The sequence below is a fragment of the Sander lucioperca genome, chromosome 5, assembly GCF_008315115.2.
Source record: "Sander lucioperca isolate FBNREF2018 chromosome 5, SLUC_FBN_1.2, whole genome shotgun sequence".
Classification (NCBI taxonomy): domain Eukaryota; kingdom Metazoa; phylum Chordata; class Actinopteri; order Perciformes; family Percidae; genus Sander; species Sander lucioperca.
This window is the reverse complement of record NC_050177.1, coordinates 32369275-32394274: the sequence shown is the minus strand read 5'-3', so window position 1 is coordinate 32394274 and position 25000 is coordinate 32369275. Positions and strand designations below refer to the sequence as shown.

Genomic DNA, 25000 nt, shown 5'->3' with positions numbered 1-25000 from the left:
AGGCCCTGATCCCCCTGTAGTCTAGTTTATTCTCTCTAAACCAGTTCGCTTTAAATACACTTGACAATTAGATGGAAACATGACTAATGACTTTACTAGCAGGAGTATTAACAGAGACAGACTGATCTCATGAAGGGGCGTATGGCACGCCAATTCATATGCCATTATTTCTTTTGTTGTTTTCCTAAAAACCCGCGTGTGACGTAGTCTCGCGATAACACGTAGTCTCGCGGTAACACGCCACGTGGCTTTAGAAAGCGCCACGTGGCGTGTATGTCTACGCTGTGACGTTGCAGACTGCCGTCCGCTGTATACAGCGTAGACATACACGCAGATAGCTCATAATGCGTACAGATAACACGCCACTTGGCTTAAGAAAGTGGGCGTGTATGTTTACGTGAAGTCATGATGTCACGTTGACCAGAGAACAGAAACATGACATCATGACTTGACTACCAGGAGGATTAACAGAGTTGTGTCTGAAGGTGGATTATTTCGTCCCTCTGAGGAATGTCTCCGTCCTGCTGCTGCTGGACAACGATGGTACTAACGTCTTAGAAACTAACTGAACACATAGAAACCTCACCGTAGATGATGAAGATGATGAAGATGATGATGATGATGATGATGATGATGAAGATGATGATGATGATGAATGTGTATCAGATCTTCTCTGTTCCTCCTGATTGTTGGACGACGTGTTCGTCCTGATTCTGACTTCATGTTTCATATCGGTAGACGCCGTCGAAGAATGGTCGTACACGTACAAGGCGAAGTACACGGGGAAGTACACGGGGAAGTACACGGTGATACTGCAAAAAGAGGGGTTCTGGTTTTTAGAGACATCGATCTGGAAACTTTCTGGAAACGGTTGTGTGTGTGTGTTAGAGCTTAGATCTGGCCCAAAAAATCAAGCCCGACCCAACCCGAGCCCTTTGTGTCCAAGACCGGCCCGGCCTGACACATTAACTGGAATTATGAGCCAGCAATTTCAACCAGACACTTTTATAATACGTGGGCCATTATAACTGACGTTCTCAACTACAATTCAGAGTTGTTTGAACTCAACGCATTTCTCTGTGAGGGCTTGCTTTGCCATCATGCTTGGAGAAGTACCAAAAGAGGACGTTGAAGGCTGACTATCATCTTTTCTGCCACGGCGAGCCTGCTTCATGTGTCTGTTCATTGTCCAAGTCCCAGTTTTATTTGCTGTCATGGCGAGCAGCGTGCCGCACTTAGCCTAATGCACCCGACAAAGCCGACACATGTTGTCACTGCCCACGACTTGTTTAAAATGGTTCCATACCTCCGACTTTCCTCCAAACTTGCTCAAAGGTAATTCTCCTGTTTTTCTTTTTTTCTTTACACCCTCAAGCTCCATGTTGCACTTAGGCTCCACCATACAGCCCAGCAGGCCCGGTGTGATGCTCCACCATACGGCCCAGCAGGCCCGGTGTGATGCTCCACCATACGGCCCAGCAGGCCTGGTGTGATGCTCCACCATACAGTCCAGCAGGCCCGGTGTGATGCTCCACCATACGGCCCAGCAGGCCCGGTGTGATGCTCCACCATACGGCCCAGCAGGCCCGGTGTGATGCTCCACCATACGGCCCAGCAGGCCCGGTGTGATGTGTGCGAGAGGAGGAGACTCCGCACATGACACGTGTTGCATTTTGTAACTGTAGTCCAACTTGTGTAACTTTTTGGACACATTTGTTACTTTGGCCTAAATATAGCCTATATAGATACTTTTTCTGATTATGGCATAGCTTTCTCCCCACCCAATTAGGCTAATAAAGTAATGATTAAAAAAAACACAAATGCTTGATCAAGGGCCCGAACTTGTCACCAACCGGGACGAAGAAAAGCGTCCGGAGGAAGATGAGGTGACCACGGCCATGATTGCTGCTGAGGATGCTTAACGTCACCCTGCTGTACATGACATTAGACCAGACGTCACCCTGCTGTACATGACATTAGACCAGACGTCACCCTGCTGTACATGACATTAGACCAATGGTCACCCTGCTGTACGTGACATTAGACCAGTGGTCATCCTGCTGTACGTGACATTAGACCAGTGGGTGAGTCAGCTGATAGGGGTCCATGCAAGAACGTTACTCTTATCTCTGTCTGGTAGAAGAACATTACAGTGAACATGTATTTTACAGAAATGTGAATAAACTGATCACCGAATCTAAAGTTATACAGCCCACTGGACATTGGTTTATTTTTAGCCCAGAAAACGCGTTCGCCCTCAGTGGCTAATTTAGATATATTAAGTCACTACAGATATGACTACATTATTTTGACCATATGTGTAAGTGTGAAAACTGTGTGAGGATACATGCACGTGTGTGTTTATGTGTGGTGTATTTGGCTTGCTGCATTACTCTTCTGAGCCACTGTATGAGAGCTGCAGTAATGATTGTTTGAACCTGGTTTGTTGGCTGGTATTTGAAATATGTTTGGTGGGCTAATCAGAGTTCTATGGTGCTGTTGTATCAGCAACTTTAAATCAATCTCTCTCGTTTGCTCGCTTAGTAAACCGCGGCGGAGGCATCTGCGCGAGTGTGTGTAATGTTAGGCTATTTGTGTCAAGGGAAGCTCACATTTTCAGAGCACCCTCACTGAAACGTCGAGCAACCCCAAAGCACCAGCAAAAGAACATCTCTGGCGCCTCTACTGATACTGCTGACGTTGTCTTTGCTGTAATCAAATCAGTATATATTTATGTTTAACATGTAGTATACTATTGCTCGAGTGTACTTTATTAATGGGAAACATACATGTGTAGCCTAGAGACATGGCTAACAGCAGCAGCAGCGCCGCGTCAGACACGTTTCTGGTGTGTAAAGACAGAAAAAAAACCGCCACGGTCAAGCCACGCATCCAGTGTGTAATTGGCCTAATCCTGTAGGTGATATTTAAGCAGTAACGTCTCACGGCCACCAGGGGGGGGAGCTGTCGTCTGAACAGCTACTGTTGCCATAGAAACACAGTGACTTTATCTCCTGTAATGTGTAACTACTGTTACTGTTACTGTAAATAGCACTCAAACTCCTGTCTGATTGGTCCTCAGAGTCTCTGTACACACACACACAGACATACACGCACACACACACACACACACACACACACACACACAGACACACACACACACACACACACACATACACACACACACACACACACACACGCACACACACACACACGCACACAGACATCTGTTTCACTTTCAATCTGCTTTTCTTGGGATATTTCACAATAAAATAAAAGGTGAGATATTTCAATATCATATTACAATACTACAATATTTTACAATATTGATATTTTCAATATTCTGTTTACAAAATGTAGGAAGAGTCAATGTCGGCAAATCTAGCAGCAAGGTGATTAGTAGGATATATGTTATGTAACATGTTGGGGTGTACTTCCTAAGCTTTGTTAAAAGCACACACACACACACATAGACACACACACACAGACACACACACAGACAGACACACACACACACACAGACACACACACACACACACACACACACAGACACACACAGACACAGACACAGACACACACACACACACACACACACACACACACACACACATAGACACACACACACACACACACACACACACACACACACACACACACACACACACACACACACACACACACACACACACACACACACACACACACACACACACACACACACACACATAGACACACACACACAGACACACACACAGACAGACACACACACACACACACAGACACACACACACACACACACACACACACACACACACACACACACACACACACACACACACACACACACACACACACACACACACACACATAGACACACACACACACACACACACACACACACACACACATAGACACACACACACACACACACACAGTATTTATACAGTAGGAGCCCTTCTCCAATTTATTTCCTCAATTTTACATTTCCACAAAAACTGAATTCTTTCTCTGAAAGAATTCTCTGCTTATTGTTACACTTTATGTGCGTTAGTTCAATTCCATCCAATGATATTGAAGGCTGTGTCTTAAGTCATTGTTTATAAGTAGAATTAAACCGTTTGGGATTGCACGAGTTAAAGAATGAAATTCACTGAAACGAAGTTAAACTAATAAAATCTGTAAACATGTTATAATGTGTGAATATGTTTGGTGGCGCTCTGCTTGTAGTTCCTGCTGATGTCACCAGAGGGCGCCATGACATCATCACCAGCTCAGAGATGAAGACAAACTGGGAACTTTGGGTTAGTTTGATGCTGTCCCTCTCTGGGCGTTTCCTCTTGTTTCCAGAGTTTGTGACGCAGCTTTTTCTCTCCGTGTGAAGCTCCAGCTGAAGGTAATTTAACTCTTCTGTAACGTTTAAAATATATATATATATATAAAAAATATATTTTAACTTAAACTTACATCATCTGGCACCGTTTAAATTCCGTTCTGTTTCAGAGAAAGTTAAACATAATGAAAGTGTTTGAACTCATTTCTAAAGGCTGTGTGTGTCTGTGTGTGTGTGTGTGTGTGTGTGTGTGTGTGTGTGTGTAACTGTAAGTTGCTGTTTGATACTTTAACACCACGTTAGTCTTTGGTCTCTTCAGGGTTAGTTTCTGGCTCTGTAAAGTTAAATATAATGTTTCTACCTCTCTTCTTATTTCCTGAGAAAGTTTGGACGACTCTTGTGTTGAAGATAAATCTCCATGTTGTAACATGAACTACTACAGAGGAGGTTTTAAATACTTTGCCAGGTGTTTATACGTCTGTCTGTCACAACCGTGAGGCTGCAGTCAGGAAACTTTACAGCTGTGTAGTTGAGATCTAAATGAAGGCTGAGTTGAAGATGGGGGGGTCTGAACAAGGGGGGAGGAAGTAGGAGGGAGGAAGTAATTCGGCCCTGATTCTGCCGGTGTGAATCCATCATAAGATGGCCTCTAGTTATTTCCTTTCTCCTGCTGTCAGAAAACAAACCGTCGTCTCCACCAGCGTAAAGTCAGACACAACAGGACTCTACTGTTTCCTCTGGGACCTTTCAGAATAAAATGTAGAGACCTAAATGCCTCTGTTACTGTTGTAGTGATGGGTGGAGGAGGAGGAGAAGTGTCTTCATGTCCTTAATTTTTATGAACAGGACAGGAATGTTCTGTGCAAAGATAACATTAGTCCTGGAGTCTTTCCAATGTCCCTGTTCTCCCAGTTTCTGGAGAATAAAAAGTAGTCTTCCTCTCTTTCTAACAGGAACCATCAGAGACCAGACCCTGCTGAACCTGAACCTGAACCTGAACCTGAACCTGAACCCAGCTGTGTGTCCATGAAGAGTAACCGGTCCATGGAGCCACCACTACTTTAATAAAAGACCTGTAAGGGAGAGGAGAATAGAAATGGAGGAGAGGCTACTTGAAATGGAGGAGAGAGGATTGATGGAGAGACTTGAATGGAAGAAGGAGAGAATTGCAATGGAAAGGGAAATTGAAATGTTAAGAAGAAGATTGAGGTGAGTTGTGAACATCCAGCAAACTGGAACGAGTCTCATTGGATGGAACTACGTCCCGTCTGGGTTGTTTTGTGTCTCATGCACACTCCTTCAAATAAAGAGTTTTTTTGTAATTTTGAGGAAAGAAATTATTGTAGTTGATGACTGAAATGAGAATATTTTTGTAAAATAATTTCCTGTCTCACTCAAAATATCTTTCTGTTTAGACAACATTTTGAAATATTATGTTTAGATTTTTTTAAATTCTGATTTCAAAAGATATTTTTATTGAGTTTTGGACAGAAAGTAAAGCATTATTGACATTTAATTGTTAATAATTAGGCCTACAGACATATTCATATTAATATTACATTTTATGCACGGAGACTTTAACTGAACATGTGACCCTGAATAAATGTGTTTTTCTATCAGGACCCAGAAGAGACCAGAGTCTCCTGAACCTGGACCTGGACCTGGACCTGAACCTGAACCTGAACCTGAACCCAGCTGTGTGTCCTTTAAGAGCGACCGGTCACAGAGACGCTCTATTAACTTTAAAGGTCAACAACCCACTACTGAAAAGAGGTGAGCTGTTAATATTATAATATTACTGAATCATGTTTTAACTTTTATGTTTCCAGAGAAGTTTTTGGAGTTTATTTTCAGCATCTTTCTACTTCACATATATTTATATTCTCACATCTGAAAGTTGTCCAGTTAAACCAGTCTTCAACTCTTGACTTTAGGTAAATATTGGATCTGGTTTGGTCCAATATATTCTCTGGTGTTTTAACTTTTTAACCCAGTTTTTTGTGTAGTTTATTGAACTTCTTTGTGTTAATCTTGTTTTAGTTGCTGCTTGTATCTCCAGCAGTTTTTGTTTCTGAATAATAAAAAGTGAATTTCCATCCCTGTTGGTCTTACTCTCTGTGTAACAGGATCCATCAAAGACCAGACTCTGCTGAACCTGAACCCAGCTGTGTGTCCTTCAGGAGCGACCAGTCATATCATCGCTTTATTAACTTTAAAGGTCAACAACCCTCTGCTGAAAAGAGGTAAGCTGTTAATAATATTATAATATTGCTGATTCATGTTTCAACTTTTATGTATCCAGAGAAGTTTTGAAATTTATTTTCAGCATATTTCTTCTTCACATATATTTATACTCTCCATCTGAAAGCTGTCCAATAAGACCAGTCTTCAACTGTAGATCTCAATGTAATATTGGATCTGGTTTGGTCCAATATCATCTGGTGTTTTAGCCCCATTAAAAAGCATTTTAAATCTCCCATAGCCATAGGGTAGGATAAAAATCATGAATGGCAAAATTCTTCCCATATGTTCTTTTCCAACTGGGAATACCAGGGGGATGGTTGGGATGTATGTGCCTCAGAGTGCCCCTTCCAGGGTAACTTCATCTGCACATCCCCCCTGGAGAACCAGCGACCCTTGGTAAGTGTTTGTGTCACCTGGGTCAGGACACTATTTGCCATGAGAAGACTTCTGCCATTTGAGTCTGGACACTTTCAGGCCAGTTCTCAGTGAGTGGGTTCATGACCAGACCCCCCCCCCCTTGACATTTTTACTGTATTCCACCAGAATCAACCATTTTCCCTTTGTAGGCATGAAATTATTGTTTTTTTGCCAGTTATATTATGAAGCCGCGTGTGTCTGCGTGTGTGTGTGTGTGTGTGTGTGTGTGTGTCTGTGTGTGTGTCTGTGTGTGTCAGTGTGTGAGAAAGAGTTTGTGTAAATGTAAGCAAGCACTGATCATTTTAGGGGTGAAAAAAGGGCATCTTTTGAAGGATGCATTTCATGTTTTTATTCAAGCACCTCTTCAAAGACACATGAAATGCATCCTTCAAAAGATGCCCTTTTTTCACCCCTAAAATGATCAGTGCTTGCTTACATTTACACAAACTCTTTCTCACACACTGACACGCACACACACACACACACACACACACATACACACACACACACACACAAACACACACAGCTCCATAATATAACTGGCATAAATACAATAATTTCATGCCTACAAAGGGAAAATGGTTGATTCTGGTGGAATACAGTAAAAATATCAAATATCACCACTTTTGTTCAAAATGAAATGCTATGTAAAAAATACTAATGCAATCAAATAAATTGTTTTGCTAATCTTTGACATATCCAAGACTCTAATCTCCACCAAAGCCCCATCTCCATATTATTCATTATATGGAGAAAAAAAATCATTTTTTGTGGTTTTTTTTTTTATATATATACTGAAATACTTCAAATAAATAAACTTGCATTTAAAGGGTTAAAATCCTGAAAATGATTGAATGTTTGGTAGTTTTGAGCAAAGTAGAAGTTGTTAAAGCAGAAAATATTGATATGATGATTTAATAGCAGTTTTTGTGTGCGTGTACATTTTTGCCACGAAGGTGTCCAGAGGGTACAAAATGAATCAATCAAGTATAAAAAAACATGTAAGAGTGAAAAACACTGGATTTAAAAATGTTGACCAAAAAGAAAGGTTCTGACAAAATAAGCAGTAACACAGCAAAAATTATCACAAAATGAAAACAAAAACATACGTACAAAAATGCCTGAAGAGGGCATGAGGGTTAATTCTTAGTTCTTTCTGTTGATTCACAGTGGGATCAGCAGCACCTCCAACACTTTCATGTCAGGGGAAACCATCTGATTCAATGTTGTAATCAACACTTTAAGTCACAGGATCTTTACCTAGTGTTTGTCTCTGTGTGGACAGACGTGATGTCCACATGAGCTAATTCTTCCTGATTCCTCCACAGAGTGGACCAGGAGAGCTCAGAGGTTCCCAGTGGTCAGTCTACCCAGCAGCATCAAATACACCTGGACTCCATATTTATGGTCTGTACATGTACAACAACTACTTTTACATCTATTCTGTTCAAAATCATCTCCATGCAGCACCTTTCAGACCAGTGGGTTGTCAGTCTGTCCAACAAGTATCTGATGTTTGCTTCCATGATTTCGTTTGATTGTGTCATTCATATAATCTTCTGTTCCAGCTGCTGGAGGAGAACATCGGCACTTTTGTGAAGAACGAGCTGAAGAAGATCCAGAAGGTTCTGAATCCAGATTACCCAGAATGCTCAGAGAGTCAGAGGGAGGGTGAGGATGAGGATGAAGAGCAGAGGAGCAGCAGAGAGGCATTTCTGAAGATCACACTGCACTTCCTGAACAGAATGGAGCAGGACGAGCTGGCTGACCGTCTGCGGAGCAGTAAGAGGATTTCTCTAAAGATTTGTCTTGCTGGACTAATGGGACGTTTACTAATGTCTCCAGAGAAGGGTTAAAATATGTTTCTATGTATATGTTTTCTTTACAAAATTACTTAATGAGATTTTTTATTATGTATTCATTCAGGACGTTCTGCTGGAGTGTGTAAACGTAAACTCAAGACTAACCTAAACAAGAAGTTCCAGTGTGTGTTTGAGGGGATTGCTAAAGCAGGAAACCCAACCCTTCTGAATCAGATGTTCACAGAGATCTACATCATGGAGGGAGGGACTGCAGAGGTCAATGATGAACATGAGGTCAGACAGATTGAAATAGCATCCAGGAAACCAGACAGACCAGAAACAACAATCAGAAGAGAAGACATCTTTAAAGCTCCACCTGGAAGAGATGAACCAATCAGAACAGTGATGACTAAGGGAGTGGCTGGCATCGGGAAAACAGTCTTAACACAGAAGTTCACTCTGGACTGGGCTGAAGGCAAAGCCAACCAGGACATCCAATTCATATTTCCTTTCACTTTCAGAGAGCTGAATGTGCTGAAAGAGAAAAAGTACAGCTTGGTGGAACTTGTTGATCACTTCTTCAGTGAAACCAAAGAAGCAGGAATCTGCAGGTTTGAAGAGTTCCAGGTTGTGTTCATCTTTGACGGTCTGGATGAGTGTCGACTTCCTCTGGACTTCGTCAACACTGAGATCCTGACTGATGTTACAGAGGCCGCCTCAGTGGGTGTGCTGCTGACAAACCTCATCAGAGGGAATCTGCTTCCCTCTGCTCACCTCTGGATAACCACACGGCCTGCAGCAGCCAATCAGATCCCTCCTGAGTGTGTTGACATGGTGACAGAGGTCAGAGGGTTCACTGACCAACAGAAGGAGGAGTACTTCAGGAAGCGATCCAGAGACAAGAAGCAGGAAAGCAGAATCAACTCCCACATCAAGACGTCACGAAGCCTCCACATCATGTGTCACATCCCAGTCTTCTGCTGGATCACTGCTACAGTTCTGGAGGACGTGTTGAAGACCAGAGAGGGAGGAGAGCTGCCCAAGACCCTGACTGAGATGTACATCCACTTCCTGGTGGTTCAGTCCAAATTGAAGAACATAAAATACAGTGGAGGAGCTGGGACCGATTCAAACTGGAATAAAGAGACGAAGAAGATGATCGAGTCTCTGGGAAAACTGGCTTTTGAGCAGCTGCAGAAAGGCAACCTGATCTTCTATGAATCAGACCTGACAGAGTGTGGCATTGATATCAGATCAGCCTCAGTGTACTCAGGAGTGTTCACACAGATCTTTAAAGAGGAGAGAGGACTGTACCAGGACAAGGTGTTCTGCTTCGTCCATCTGAGTGTTCAGGAGTTTCTGGCTGCTCTTCATGTCCATCTGACATTCATCAACTCTGGAGTCAACCTGCTGTCAGAAGAACAAACAAACTCCCGGCTGCCGAAAGTCTTCAGAGTCAAACCTAAAGTAAAATGTCTCCTTCAGAGTGCTGTGGACGAAGCCTTACAGAGTCCAAATGGACACCTGGACTTGTTCCTCCGCTTCCTCCTGGGCCTTTCACTGCAGACCAATCAGACTCTCCTACGAGGTCTGATGACAAAGACAGGAAGTATCTCAGAGACTTATCAGGAGACAGTTGAGTACATCAAGAAGAAGTTCAGTGAGGATCTGTCTGCAGAGAGAAGCATCAATCTGTTCCACTGTCTGAATGAACTGAATGATCGTTCTCTAGTGGAGGAGATCCAACAGTCCCTGAGATCAGGAAGTCTCTCCACAGATAAACTGTCTCCTGCTCAGTGGTCAGCTCTGGTATTCATCTTACTTAGATCAGAAAAAGATCTTGACGTGTTTGACCTGAAGAAATACTCTGCTTCAGAGGAGACTCTTCTGAGGCTGCTGCCAGTGGTCAAAGCCTCCAACAAAGCTCTGTAAGTGGGATTTATTAATCAATAAATACTCAGCTATCTTTCAACAGGTGTTAAATATAAATATATTCTGTCCTTCCTGTTGTCTCTCCAGACTGAGTGGCTGTAACCTGTCAGAGAGAAGCTGTGAAGTTCTGTCCTCAGTTCTCAGCTCCCAGTCCTCTAGTCTGAGAGAGCTGGACCTGAGTAACAACAACCTGCATGATTCAGGAGTGAAGCTGATCTGTGTTGGACTGAAGAGTCCACACTGCACACTGGAGACTCTCAGGTCAGATCAAGAACAATAATCTTTGAAAAAAACAGTATTGTAAAAAAATACTAAATACTAAAACACTACAGCCGTAGACGGTGCAGCTGGTGTCGAGAGTCGATTGTCACAATGTTGATATTGTAACAAAAACGTTTTTTTCCTACATCCCCAAGAGTCCAAAGAAATGGAATATCCAAGCCGTTTTATCCAAATCTAGCTGTTTGCCTCACAATCTACGAGATACGAGACCGAATCACAATAAAAATACAATCACACATCCATCTTATTCTCTGAAGCCTTAGGAATCCAACAAAACCTCTCAAAAGTCAATCCGTCCATGCGAACCGGAGTTAGAACGTTGAAAGTCCAATCGTTGCTCGGCATTCGATTTGGGTCACGCTGCCTTCGATCGACAGTTGCTTGAGCCAGTTACAATTCCATGGTACAAGACCCGCCTACCCTTTTAGCCAATGAGTAGAGGATTCCATTGATATATTGAAAGGCATTTTAACCCTGTGATGGCTGGCTCTGTGTTTCAGCACAAACAGTGACTGTTTTCATGTTTTCATTTCCCTGAGGAATTTATAATTACTTATTTCCATATTTTTATGTAAATATGTTATCTCAAGTATGTGTACGATTGATGTGGGTGTGTTTGTCTATTTGATAAGTGCTGTATTTTGCAGTTTTTTGGCTTTTTTCTTTGGAACTTTTCAAATGGAAATCAGAAAAACGCACAGACATGTCTGTAGAAAAAAATTCTTTTGGCTTCTGGAATTTTTCTGTAGTAAGCTGAGACATGTGGCTATGACATTGTGTTGACTGTACCTCACGAGATGTGTTTATAGCAGTGTATTTTAATAATTTACCACTTTTAATTTGGGGATGTCGTTCAGACCAAAAAGCTTGAAAATACAGACGTTCGTTAAGAGGCTAGACATTTAGAACGTACTCAAATCAGCATGACAGCACACCCAGAGCCATTTGAGCACACCTGGCGCATCACATAAAATGTTACTCCGCCATTTCCATGGCAACATTGTAACTTCCAGGGCTGTATCAAAAAAACAGTAACGTTAGCCTACAACATTGATACAATGGATTGTTTTGTTGTTCATTTTGATTTATATGGAGGACTTAGTTTTGATGAATGGTTGGAAGAGGATGAGAAGTGAATCATTGGATGAAACGACATTTTTACACTCTGGAGTTAACTGTTACTGGAATAGTTTGGATCACATCAGCTGTTTGGATCACATCAGATGTTTGGATAACATCAGCTGTGCCACTGACATGTCAATAATGAAGTTCGCAGACGTATAGTAGCAAAAAAGAAATGTCATTAAATATTTTTGTTATAACCAGATTAAGTTAGCCAAGCAGTTTGGTGTTTATATGTGTGGTAGTTATTACGTTTTGGAAAATTCAACAATCTCTACAATTACAAAGCTAACATTAGCCTAAGATGACTGGCTGACTAACGTTTAACAGGGAGGGACTATAAATGGTCTCTGTTGCTTTTCCTTATTTTGAGAGTGAATTGCCACACAATATGAACACAGTTTGATTATAATTTTTATTTAGTTGGTAACCGTTGTTGTATAATCGCTTTATTTCACGAGAGGGTTTGATTTAACGTCATATTATCACTTCAGTCATGTTTAGCCGCTTCAATGTTGTGTTAATAATGATGTTAAATCAAACCCTCTCGTATTGCTTAATTCAGTCACGATCAGGGCATGAAGTTAACTTCTTTGACCACCAGCCACTGTGGCAGGTGGATTTTTAAATCCACCTGCCACAGGGACCTTTTACCAGACAGTGTTTTTTTTTGCGTCATAAAGGTGAAAAACAGGAATTGCTGTGTCTCTATGATCCTATCCTGTCCTATTCATGGTAGCCTATTCGTGGACAATGCGCTGTCATCACGTGCTGTAGTAGGGGGGCCTGCCTTGATAATCCTGCATAGGGGCCCGGTGTTGGCTTGTTACGCCACTGCATATAAGAGATGAGATGACTGACAAAATCAGGAGTAGCCTACGTGCACCACAACAACAAAACACTGGTGAATGCGTACCATAACACATGACATTTTTTTGTATAGTTCTTAAAAATAAAAAAATAAATAAAAAGGAAACTTGTTTTGGGGATTAATTAATTACTCTGGGCTGAGATTTTCTAGGAACCATAAAGGCTCAGGATGCTGCAAATGTTGATAAAATATGAAAAAGGCTGGTGGATTTAAGACACAAAATAATAATTTATAGAATCAATCAAAAATGAACATATCTGTCACTGTCAGTGGCTTGTTGATCTTTACATTGTTAGTTAATTTCCTATCCTGGCCTGGGACACACATTCATACGGTTTGATAAAGTACTTATTGGACTTTAACTTATCATTGCACGTACAATAATGAGTGTAGCTGTTCTCAATTTAGGTCATCCTGTACGTCTCATCTGCGTTTTTTCCTGCATCCGTGTGCGTTTGTGGGTGATTGTGTGTGTGTGTGTGTGTGTGTGTGTGTGTGTGTCTCTGTGTGTGTGTGTGTGTGTGTGTGTGTGTGTGTGTGTGTGCAGCCCCGCCCGCTGCAGAGAGCCGACAGATTGAAACAGTAGCCACTGACTTTAGCGTGAAAAAACGTTACAGCGTACATTGATGTTAAAATGTATACAGGTTGGCAGGACGGTCTGAAATGTCTGTATGTATGTTTTGTTGGTAAATATAAGGTGTTCGAGTCACACACGTCTCGTCTTCATATCAGAAACTAGGAAATAAATTTTACCTGTTCTCCCTCCCGCTTGGTCAGTGGCTGCACGTGGGACTGCTGGGATTATGTGAGTAATGAAAATGCGATAGGGGGCCCCGGCTGTCAATCAATGTCTTCCAGTGATGCGGGCCCGTGATTGGACCAGGCCCGTAAGCAACCGTGTACCCTGCTTACCGATAGTTACACGTCTGAATCACTCAATTCTCAGTGGCTACCCGCCAATGTGGCAGGTAGATTGACAGTGTTACCCGCCAATTGCAAAAATCACCCGCATTTGGCGGGTGGTCGGGTGTTAATTCCATGTCCTTGTCACGATTAATTATCATGTTTCAGACTTGTTTAGAGTAGAGCAGCAGATATTTAAACATACTGAGAAGGGATTTCATATACTGTATCACCAAAAGTCCAGACTCAACATATAAACACAATCATTATATGTCTTCTTATATGACATTTCTCTAAAGTTTAAGCTTTATTAAAGTTAAACCACCCCTCTCATGTCAGGATTTAAAATTTAGCAATTTGGAAATCTTTGAATGTTTCCAAAGCATTTTGTTCTTATTTTTATTATGTCGTAAACCACAAAGTATGAACTATGGCTATGGCAGTTTTTTGAAATCGTATGTGAATTTGAATACTGGACGTCTTTTTATTCCTCATTCAGTCACAATTAGTTATCATGTTTCCAACCTGTTTAGAAAATGGATTTGAGATTCTCTATCACCAAAAGTCTGGAGACTCTCAGGTCAGGATTCATTAACCCATTCAACTGATGACCATTTAACTTTAGTTGATGAAACAGCTGCTTTGTGTCTGTTGATACGATAAACTTGGGCAGTAGTTATTAATTATATAATTATTAATTTCTAGACTCAGAGTTACTTTCCACGAGGATTTTTCATTGTTTATTTTTGTTGTTAAATAATTAAATAGAACAGTTGATCTTAATGGTGTATTCTAAATCTGGACCAAAATGTACCTGGACAACAAACATAAAACTAACACATGGCTCCACGTGTTGACAGAGGGTTCCTGTGTGTTGTTCTGTGTGTTTGCAGTCTGTCAGGCTGTCTGATCTCAGAGGAAGGCTGTTCTTCTCTGGTCTCAGCTCTGAGCTCCAACCCCTCCCATCTGAGAGAGCTGGACCTGAGCTACAATCATCCAGGAGACTCAGGAGTGAAGCTACTGTCAGCAGGACTGAAGGATCCTCTCTGGAGACTGGAGACTCTCAGGTACAAACACTGATGAACAAAAAGGAGATATTTGTGTAGGAAGTTTTAAAGGAGAAAATCTCCAGGAACTAAAATGATGACTTCCTGTCGTTAATAATTGATGTAGTTTGGACACATCTCTGTATGTTAAATGAACTGTCCGTGGTTCAGTTTCAACTTGACAGACAGGTCCAGGACAGGTTTAGCCTAGCTTAGCACAAATCAATGTGCTTTCTACGCTGTGAGAAGAGTGGAGGAAGCATTACTCTTTCAGCAGACTAGTTAGCTAGAGGTTTAAAATGTCAGTTGCCGATGCTGCATGGCTCATGTGATCGATCAGAGATGTATACTGACGTCCAGACCAATTATTTCTCTAAGTTCCTCTTGTACTGGGAGAGTACCGGCCCTAAGTTCAAAAAGCCCCTCAAAACGCTTTTCCTAGTCCCTGCGGTGCAAACACAATATATACTGTATACTATGTTTGTGTTAGAGTCATGTAATGTTCATGTTTCCCTACAGAGAAAGGTCCACTGTTGCACCAAATGCTTGCTCTTGGGAGAATTGTTGGGTCTCTGTAAATGATAGTGTGGCAGTGACGCTGGCAGCCATAATCCTGTACGCACAGTGCGTACATTTTTTTCTATGAGACACTCATCTAATGATAACAATGAGTAAATGTGCATATAGTCTGTTTTGCTGTCTGCTATGTTCAGTTATATTTTCCTCATTATTTATACGTTATTTCACCCACAAGCCATCCGCTATTAATCAGAATATTCATTGTTATGACTCGATCTGTAGATCAGAGGTGGACCGTCAGGGCCAGCAAGGCCTTCTCTGCTGGCCAAGAGATTGTCAGAATCAGAAAATCATATTTTTATAATTGAAGGCCTAAAATAAAGAACATATGTATGTTCAATATTGTTTACGCTGCAAGTTCATTTACATTTTAATTTTTTTAGTGAAATGATTTTACTAGCTATTACTGCTTGCTTAAGGTGTTAAAGATTTGAGCAGTGTCAGTGGCCGCTGTGCCTTTGTGTGTGTTTCTTTGTGGTCACCGTATGAGTAAACATGACCCAGACACGTAACTATCGATAATAGGGCTGTTAGAACGAATACCGAAATTTGAATATTAATTCAAATAGTAAAAAAATCAAATACTATTTGAATGCTGAAATTACTATTCGAAGGTTATATATAATAAACGTTAGCTAATCATCCCCTTCTCGCCTTGGCCTACCCGCATGTGTGATTCATGTCATGTCGTATGAACAATAATTAGGCGGCGTGAGAAACACAAGGCATTGTGAGGTCTAAGCTAGCGTTACGTACCAAGTAACGTTAGTACAACATTACGGAGCTAACGTTACGTACCGAGTAACGTTAGTACACGGGGGAGTGACAGGCTGCGGCTGGAAATCGTAAGAAGGACGGGAAATAGTTTTAACATGAAATTAAAATCGACATCCACCGAGCCAAAATGCTTATGTTAACATTAGTTAGCTCGTTCTGGTTTCCTAACTGCGTCGCGAGGTATAGTAATGTTAGCGTAGCTGGGAGCTTCATGGAGAAAGCTAAAGTTGATGTTAATTGCCCTACAGCTGTCAGTTAGCTTCCACGTCATATAATTACCTTCTAATAGCTGTATTCTCAGTAACGTGACAATCTGCTGGAAACAGGTTGCTTATAAATCACTAAAATAGTAGTGACAGCCCCGGTTGGCTTGGTTATTAATGCAGTTAGCATCGTTTGTTACTTACCTAGTTTATGACAAATCGTTTCGGCTGTGCTTTCTAACATGATGTCACTGTGCTAACCGAGCACCGTTAGCCTTTACAACAGAGCCGCTTCACTACACTTGTTGATAATGTTTCATTCCAGAGTTCTCTGTTGATTTGTGTTTGTCGCTGTGTGCTCGTGGTGGAAAATTGATGTAAACAGAGTTGCGTGCAGGTCGCCTCAAGGCCAGGCCAATGTTGGAAGTCCCTCTAGTGGACGGAACGTGTAACAACATCCACATGCTTATAGTGGCATTGACAATGCATGAGCCTGAGTAGTTTAGTACATATTATTTAACAGGCTGCAATTGAGCATTAAATATTAGAATATTATTAGAATATTAAAAAAAATATCAAATGGAATTCGAATAGTATTATAGAGGAAGATTGACAGCTCTAATCGGTAAGCAGGGTATGCGGTGCTTAAGGCCCTGGACCAATCAGGGGCCCGCGTGACTGGAAGATATTGATTGACAGCCGGGGCCCCCTATCACATTTTCATTACTCGCGACAATCCCAGCAGTCCCACGTGCACTCTGACAGCCAGTGACCAAGCTGGAGTGAGAACGGGTCAAATTAATTTCCTTGTTTTTGATATGAAAACGAGACCGTGGACGAGACACCTGTGTGACTCGAACATTTTACATTTACCAACAAGACGTACAGCGAAAGACCGTCCAAAACATTTCAGACCGTCCTGCCAACCTGTTTACATTTTAGCATCAATGTACGCTGGAACGATTTTTCACTATAAAGTCGCTGAAAGTTGCTGCTGTTTCAATCCTGTCGGCTTTTTGCAGCGGCGGGGCTGCTTCGTTCTCCCCGCGACTGATGTGCGCATACACACACACACACACACACACACACAATCACACACGGTGGATGCAGGAAAAAACCACAGATGAGACGTACAGGATGACCTAAATTGAGGACAGTTACGCTCGTTATTGTAAGTGCAATGATAAGTTAAAGTCCAATAAGTACTTTATCAAACCGTATGAATGTGTGTCCCAGGCCAGGTTAGGAAATTACCTAACAATGTAAAGATCAACAAGCCACTGACAGTGACAGATATGTTCATTTTTGATTAATTCAAAAAATTATAAATTTTTGTCTTAAATCCACCAGCCATTTTCATATTATACCAACATTTGCAGCATGGTGAGCCTTTTTGGTAAGGTTCCTAGGAAATCTCAGCCCAGAGTAATTAATTAATAGTAATAATTATTATTCTCCCCAAAACAAGTTTCCTTTTTATTTTTAAAGAACTACACAAAAGAAATCGCAACTTTTTTTTGCAACTTTCACTGTCTATCTCAACTTCATTGTAACAAACAAACAAACAAAAGACATCGCAACTTTTATCAACATTTTTTACAAAAGCTCCCGTGAAATCAACATTTTGGGCCGCAACAATCTCAAAAAAGGCCGCGAAGTCCTAGAGGGACTGCCCTTGTATGTTTTTTCATGTGTTATGGTGTGCATTCACCAGTGTTTTTTTGTTGTTGTGGTGTGCGTAGGCTACTCCTGATTTTGTCAGTCATCTCATCTCTTATATGCTGTGTCTCTATGATCCTATCCTGTCCTATTCATGGTAGCCTACTCGTGGACATTGTGCCATCATCACGTGCTGTAGTAGGGGGCCCGCCTTGATAATCCTGCTTAAGGGCCCGGTGTTGGCTCGTTACACCACTGATATGACCGGTTTTTGTGGGTTTGTTTTGGTTTCTTTGGTCATTCCATTCATTTTGACTACATGTGATGCAGCATCCTGTCATACTGCGTGAAAGTGATGCTTCAGTCAGCGTGTGTTCATGTCTCTGCTGTAGTGTATTAGGTGTCTCTAGATGTTGAGCCTTGTGGTAAATCACGTTATTCCACACGGTAATGTCCTAGTGTCATGGTGAGGTTATTCAAAGGTGATTTAATGCTGTAGGATAGTACTGAAGGCCCAGGTGTAAAATACACAGCCCTCCACTGCTGTAGATAAACTGCTGGTTGCTATGGACGCTGCTATCGCTGAACCCACGGATCTAGCATGTTGTTGGTATCATATGTGTTTACATGGACATGAATACTCCAGTTATGAGGATTATCCTGTTTTGATCATATTCAGGATGTGATGTTTAGGCTACATGGCACACAGAGAAATCAGGTTATTCACATCTCCATACATGCTCACCATCATCTCTCTCTCTCTCTCTCTCTCTCTCTCTCTCTGTCTCTCTCTCTCTCTCTGTCTCTCTCTCTCTCTCTCTCTCTCTGTCTCTCTCTCTCTCTCTCACTCTCTCTCTCCCTCTCTCTCTCTGTCTCTCTCTCTCTCTCTCTCTCTCTCTCTCTGTCTCTCTCTCTCTCTCTGTCTCTCTGTCTCTCTCTCTCTCTCTCTGTCTCTCTGTCTGTCTCTCTCTCTCTGTCTCTGTCTCTCTCTCTCTCTCTGTCTCTCTCTCTCTCTATCTCTCTCTCTCTCTCTCTGTCTCTCTCTCTCTCTCTCTCTCTCTCTCTCTCTCTCTGTCTCTCTCTCTCTCAAGTGTGTGTGTGTGTGTGGGGGGGGGTTTGTCACTCACTGTTCCTCAAAGTGTGGCAGGTAAAGACATATTCTGCTGCTAGACTGCAGGGTGGTATTTTAGGAAGGAGGTTTAACAAACTCTGAGTGTAACCCTGATGTCTGAGTAGATTTACCCTGAGATGGAAACTCTGAGTTTTCAGTTCCAGAACAGCTGATATGAGTTGATTCATTCAACTCATATCAACGTTAGTGATATGAGGAAGGATGAGGTTATGTAGCCTAGGTTACATAACTGATCGACTGGGAAGAAAAACGATACTGCTCAAATAGGAAGTTATCTAAAAATTAAACTGTCGGGGCTCAATATCATCTCCCGACGTATGTTTAACTCTGTGAAGTAAAGCAGCTTCTTCATCAATGGGATTGTAGACAAAAGGAAATGCCATGTTTTGAGAAATAAAATGTTTTATAGTCTGCCTAACACGGTTAATAAACCAACATATTTTTTTTTTTATTCATGCCGATAAAAAACTGCGCTAAAATGTGCCTGATACAGACTGAATGAATGAATGAGGAAATGAGAGAGGGCTGTGTCAGAGGGAGGAGACTGAGAGAAACTTGAGGTTTCTTGAAGAAAACCTGCTCCCGACCAGGTTAGGTTCACAGGCTCAGTTACCATAGTAACTGACTCTGAGGTGAAGTTACCATAGTAACTGACTCTGAGGTGAAGTTACCTCTCTTTCTGAAACAGAAAACCCAGAGTTTCCCTCATCTCAGGGTTAACAAACTCAGAGTTTTCACTAAACCTGCTTTCTGAAATACCACCCAGCTCTCGTCATGTTGGTTATTTGGTCAAATGTCAGGTGTTTGTGTTTGAATTTGGGGAAATATTTAGTTGGGACTGGCTGCAGTTCTGTGCATTCTGTCAGGAAGTGCAGCTCTGTCTCGACTTTGTCTCTCTTGCACAGCTGGCAGAAGCGCTCCTCTTTGGGGAGCCATGATTGTTTGTAGCGGCCTGTCTCGATGGCCAGGTTGTGCTCACTGAGTCTGTACTTGGTCAATGTAGTTCTTAGTTTGATATCAGTAACTGTGGTCAGGTAGTCTGCCACACTGTACTCTCTCTTTAGGGACAGATAGCACTGCAGTTTGCTTTGTGCTTTTGTTTGTGTGTTCCAGTTGGTGATGGAGTTTAGTTTCTGTTGTGTTATAATTTGGTTAACTCTGATTGGTTGGTTCCCAGACTGGTCCTGAGGCAGAACAGGGTCAGGAAGTGAACTGAGCATCAGGACCAGCTGAGTGAGGGGACTCTTCTCTTTGTTCAGCTCTTGGTATTGCCGGGCTTTCTGCTGGTAGGAGTGGGGGTCACTGTTTTTTAGATGTAGCCAATATTTGATTGCACGTTTTTGAATTTTGATGAATGATGGGAATTGGCCTAATTCAGCTCTGCAGGCGTTGTTGGTGGTTTTTCTGTGTACCTGTAGGATGCTTTTACAGAACTCTAGATGCAGGATTTCAACTGGGTTTTTGTCCAAATGGGCCGAATTCTGGTAAGAAATAGGACCCCACACCTCACTACCATAGAGGAGGATTGGTTCTATTACAGATTCACATAATTTGAGCCAGATTCTAATCGGGATTTTAATGTAGATTTGACTTTTTATTGTGTAAAATGCCCTGCGTGCTTTCTCTCTCAGCTCCATTATCGCTGGGTTAAAACTTCCAGTGGAACTTATTTTCAGTCCTAAATAATTGTAATGTGTACAGTGGTCTAATTTATGTGTTCCTAACGTGAAGCTGTATGTGTTTCCTTGAGATCTGGATCTTTTTTGAAAAGTCATTATCTTTGTCTTTTGAGTGTTTACTGCCAGGGCCCAGGTCTGGCAGTACTGCTCCAGCAGGTCCAGGTTCTGCTGTAAGCCCTGTTCTGTAGGGGACAGCAGAACCAGGTCATCTGCATAGAGCAGGAACTTGATCTCAGAGTCGTGTAGAGTGAGACCAGGTGCTGCTGATGTCTCTAGGATGGTGGCCAGCTGGTTAATATAGATGTTGAATAGAGTGGGACTCAAACAGCAGCCCTGTCTCACTCCACGCTTCTGACAGAAGAATGTTGTTCTTTTGTTGCCAAGTTTAATACTGCACTTATTGTTAGTGTACATTGATTTAACAATTTGACTATTACTCGAGACATTGGGTGTTTCTCAATCTCAAGAATGCAAAGAACAGACTTGTGTTCTTGGGGAGGACGTTCTTGCTGGTTGTTCCTGAACGAATGAACCCGCAAGTTCACAAGCACAGAAAACGCTGTTAACAGTTTGAGACGATGAGTTCTTCCTGTTATTGCTCAACACCCCCAGCACAGAGGCTACCTGCAGGGCTCCGAAATAACAGCTAGAAATAAAAACCACCACAATATAACCACTTTATATTAAAACAATCTTCGGACAAGAAAACCTCATAATGCTACAACTGTTGCAATAATATTGAAAAATAAAACTTTTACTGTTTATGGTTTAGCTCAAACATCCCTTACTTATTCAAAAGAGTTAGCAGAGTTAGCTGTTGTGTTAGCAGAGTTAGATTTTGTGTTAGCAGAGTTAGCTGTCATATTAGCCAAGTTAGCTGTTGTGTTAGAGGAGTTAGCTTTTGTGTTAGCAGAGTTAGCTGTCATGTTAGCACAGTTAGCTGTTGTGTATGAGGAGTTATCTGTTGTGTTAGCAGAGTTGTGTTAGCCAAGTTAGATATAGTGTTAGCAGAGTTAGCTGTTGTGTCAGCAGAGATAGCTGTTGTGTATGAGGAGTTACCTGTAGTGTTAGCATAATTAGCTGTCGTCTTAACAGAGTTAGCTTTTGTGTTAGCAGAGTTAGCTGTTGTGTTAGCCAAGTTGGATATAGTGTTAGCAGAGTTAGCTGTTGTGTTAGAGGAGTTAGCTGTTGTGTTAGCCGAGTTAGATATAGTGTTAGCAGAGCTAGCTGTTGTGTATTAGGAGTTAGCTGTTGTGTTAGCATAATTAGCTGTCGTCTTAGCAGTGTTAGCTGTTGTGTTAGCAGAGTTAGCTGTTGTGTATAAGGAGTTATCTGTTGTGTTAGCAGAGTTAGCTGTAGTGTTAGCATAATTAGCTGTCGTGTTAGCATAATTAGCTGTTGTGTTAGCACGGTTAGCTGTCATGTTAGCACTGTTAGCTGTTGTGTTACCAGAGATAGCTGTTGTGTATGAGGAGTTAGCTGTTGTGTTGGCAGAGTTAGCTGTTGTGATAGTAGAGTTACCTGTTGTGTATGATGAGTTAGCTGTTGTGTTAGTAGAGTTAGCTTTTGTGTTAGCTGAGTTAGCTGTGGTGTTAGCAGAGTTATATATAGTGTTAGCAGAGTTAGCTGGGGTGTTAGCAGAGATAGATATAGTGTTAGCAGAGTTAGCTGTGGTGTTAGCAGAGTTAGCTGTTGTGTTAACAGCAGAGGTGGGACAAAGTCATTGTTATGCAAGTCACAAGTAAGTCTCAAGTCTTTGCCCTCGAGTCCCGAGTCAAGTCGAGTCAAAGATAAGGCAAGTCCCGAGTCGAGTCACAAGTCAAAGCCAACAAGTCTCAAGTCGAGTCCAAAGTCCTACCATTTTAGTTTCGAGTCATTTCAAGTCATTTCAGTTTCAGTGTATGCAATATTAAGAATATTTTCACTGCTTCAAAAGTCATAAGAAAGCCCTTTCTCTCAAGTGGTTTTCAAAGTGGGGACGGGGACCCCTGGGTGCCGCGAGGGGGTGCTAGGGGGGCCATTGCAAGTTGGCATGAAAAGTATAGCAAAACAAAATAATTAAATAAATTAAATAACTAAAGTAAACCAAATTAAACCAAAAATAAGCTAAACAATATTCCCATTAGTTAAGAACTGCACTATAATAATCTATTGCATCTCTGAACATTACTACTGTAATCGTTATTATTTTATTTTATTACATGGCTTGGTTGAATTCCAATGTAGAATTACGGCCTGTTATTTCTTGATAACAGACCGTTGCCATGAAAAACAGTGCGTTGCTATGGACGCAGTTCGGTTTAGCGGAAGCAATACAATCGTTTTTAAATCAATAAACTCCTTTTTAAATCAATATTTTGTGTCAAAGTATTTATTTGGTAGGTAGCCATGTAATAAGCGGGATAATCTATAGCGAGGCGGTAGTTATAGCGAATACAACCCCTGATATGAAAAGGGAAGGCTAATGGTGGATCTACTGTGACTGTGTTATGGTAACGTTACTTTAAAACGGATGTTGACATGATGTTGGCGAGGTTTTCCATCTGAGTGTGCTACACTCATGTACCTCATATAATCAGGGTTAAAAAATCCCTATTTTTGTAAGCATGAACCAGCAAGGGAGACGTGCGTTTACTGTGTCGTTGAGACAGTAAATGCTAGTATGTTATGGTACATACATCCGATAAGGTGCTTAGCATTCATTCAAAACTTACCTTTCTTTGTGCAACTTCAGGTGTCGAACAAAGTTGGACGTTGTGGCAGCTCCGTCTGTAATCTTCGACCCGCATGTTTTGCAAATTGCAACTCTTTTTTTGTCAACAACCTCGTAATTTTTATAACCAAACGAAACTATCTTCGGTATCATTTTGCTAACTGGCTCGTTGTTGCTTGTGCTTCATTGGTTGTCTTGCAATGTGACTGCTTAGATGCTGTCGAATCAAAACAACGTGGGACTACAGTGATTGGATGTCGTGCAGGCAGCGTGCGTGCTCTCTGCATGTATACAGGTGGTGCACATTTTTTTCACAGATGCAGATAAACTGAGAGCGGCGCGGCCGTGTGAACATTTTCTTCCCCAGTTTTCATGGGAAGAGGCAAGTCTTCTCAAGTCAAAAGGTGCAAGTCCAAGTGAAGTCACGAGTCATTGATGTTAAACTCCAAGTCGAGTTGCAAGTCTTTGTACATTTTGTCGAGTCGAGTCTGAAGTCATCAAATTCATGACTCGAGTCTGACTCGAGTCCAAGTCACATTGCTCGAGTCCACACGTCTGGTTAACAGAGTAAGCTGTTGTGTTAGAGGAGTTAGCTGTTGTGTTAGCCGAGTTAGATATAGTGTTAGCAGAGTTAGCTGTAGTGTTAGTATAATTAGCTTTTGTGTTAGCATAATTAGCTGTTGTGTTAGCATACTTAGCTGTTTTGTTAGCAGAGTTAGCTGTTGTGTTAGCAGAGTTAGCTGTCGTGTTAACAGAGTTAGCTGTTGTGTATGAGGAGTTATCTGTTGTGTTAGCAGAGTTGTGTTAACCAAGTTAGATATAGTGTTAGCAGAGTTAGCTGTAGTGTTAGCATAATTAGCTGTTGTGTTAGCAGAGATAGCTGTTGTGTATGAGGAGTTACTTGTAGTGTTAGCATAATTAGCTGTCGTCTTAGCAGAGTTAGCTTTTGTGTTAGCAGAGTTAGCTGTTGTGTTAGAGGAGTTAGCTGTTGTGTTAGCCGAGTTAGATATAGTGTTAGCAGAGTTAGCTGTAGTATTAGCCGAGTTAGATATAGCGTTAGCAGAGTTAGCTGTTGTGTATGAGGAGTTAGCTGTTGTGTTAGCATAATTAGCTGTCGTCTTAGCAGTGTCAGCTTTTGTGTTAGCAGAGTTAGCTGTTGTGTATGAGGAGTTATGTGTTGTGTTAGCAGAGTTAGCTGTAGTGTTAGCATAATTAGCTGTCCTGTTAGCATAATTAGCTGTTGTGTTAGCACAGTTAGCTGTCATGTTAGCACTGTTAGCTGTTGTGTTAGCAGAAATAGCTGTTGTGT

The 25000-nt window shown here is 41.6% G+C and overlaps 2 protein-coding genes and 1 long non-coding RNA gene across 3 annotated transcripts in view; 2 read left to right on the top strand and 1 right to left on the bottom strand.

Moving 5' to 3' along the window:
* Positions 1 to 9090, bottom strand: part of LOC118495164 — a 24105-nt gene extending 15015 nt beyond the window's left edge. Inside the window, exon 1 of the long non-coding RNA XR_004897490.1 lies at positions 8921 to 9090. This is a non-coding gene — a long non-coding RNA (uncharacterized LOC118495164). The remainder of the gene's footprint in view (positions 1 to 8920) is intronic.
* The window catches only part of LOC116038066 (NACHT, LRR and PYD domains-containing protein 3-like), a 1733742-nt gene that overhangs the window by 524565 nt on the left and 1184177 nt on the right, over positions 1 to 25000 (top strand). The window lies entirely within an intron of this gene.
* Positions 4069 to 25000, top strand: part of LOC116066829 (NLR family CARD domain-containing protein 3-like) — a 113087-nt gene continuing 92155 nt past the window's right edge. Inside the window, exons 1-4 of the mRNA XM_036001617.1 lie at positions 4069 to 4393; positions 5284 to 5539; positions 5951 to 6103; positions 6457 to 6573. Coding sequence (XP_035857510.1) covers positions 5427 to 5539; positions 5951 to 6103; positions 6457 to 6573 — 383 coding nt within the window. The 5' untranslated portion in view covers positions 4069 to 4393; positions 5284 to 5426. The remainder of the gene's footprint in view (positions 4394 to 5283; positions 5540 to 5950; positions 6104 to 6456; positions 6574 to 25000) is intronic.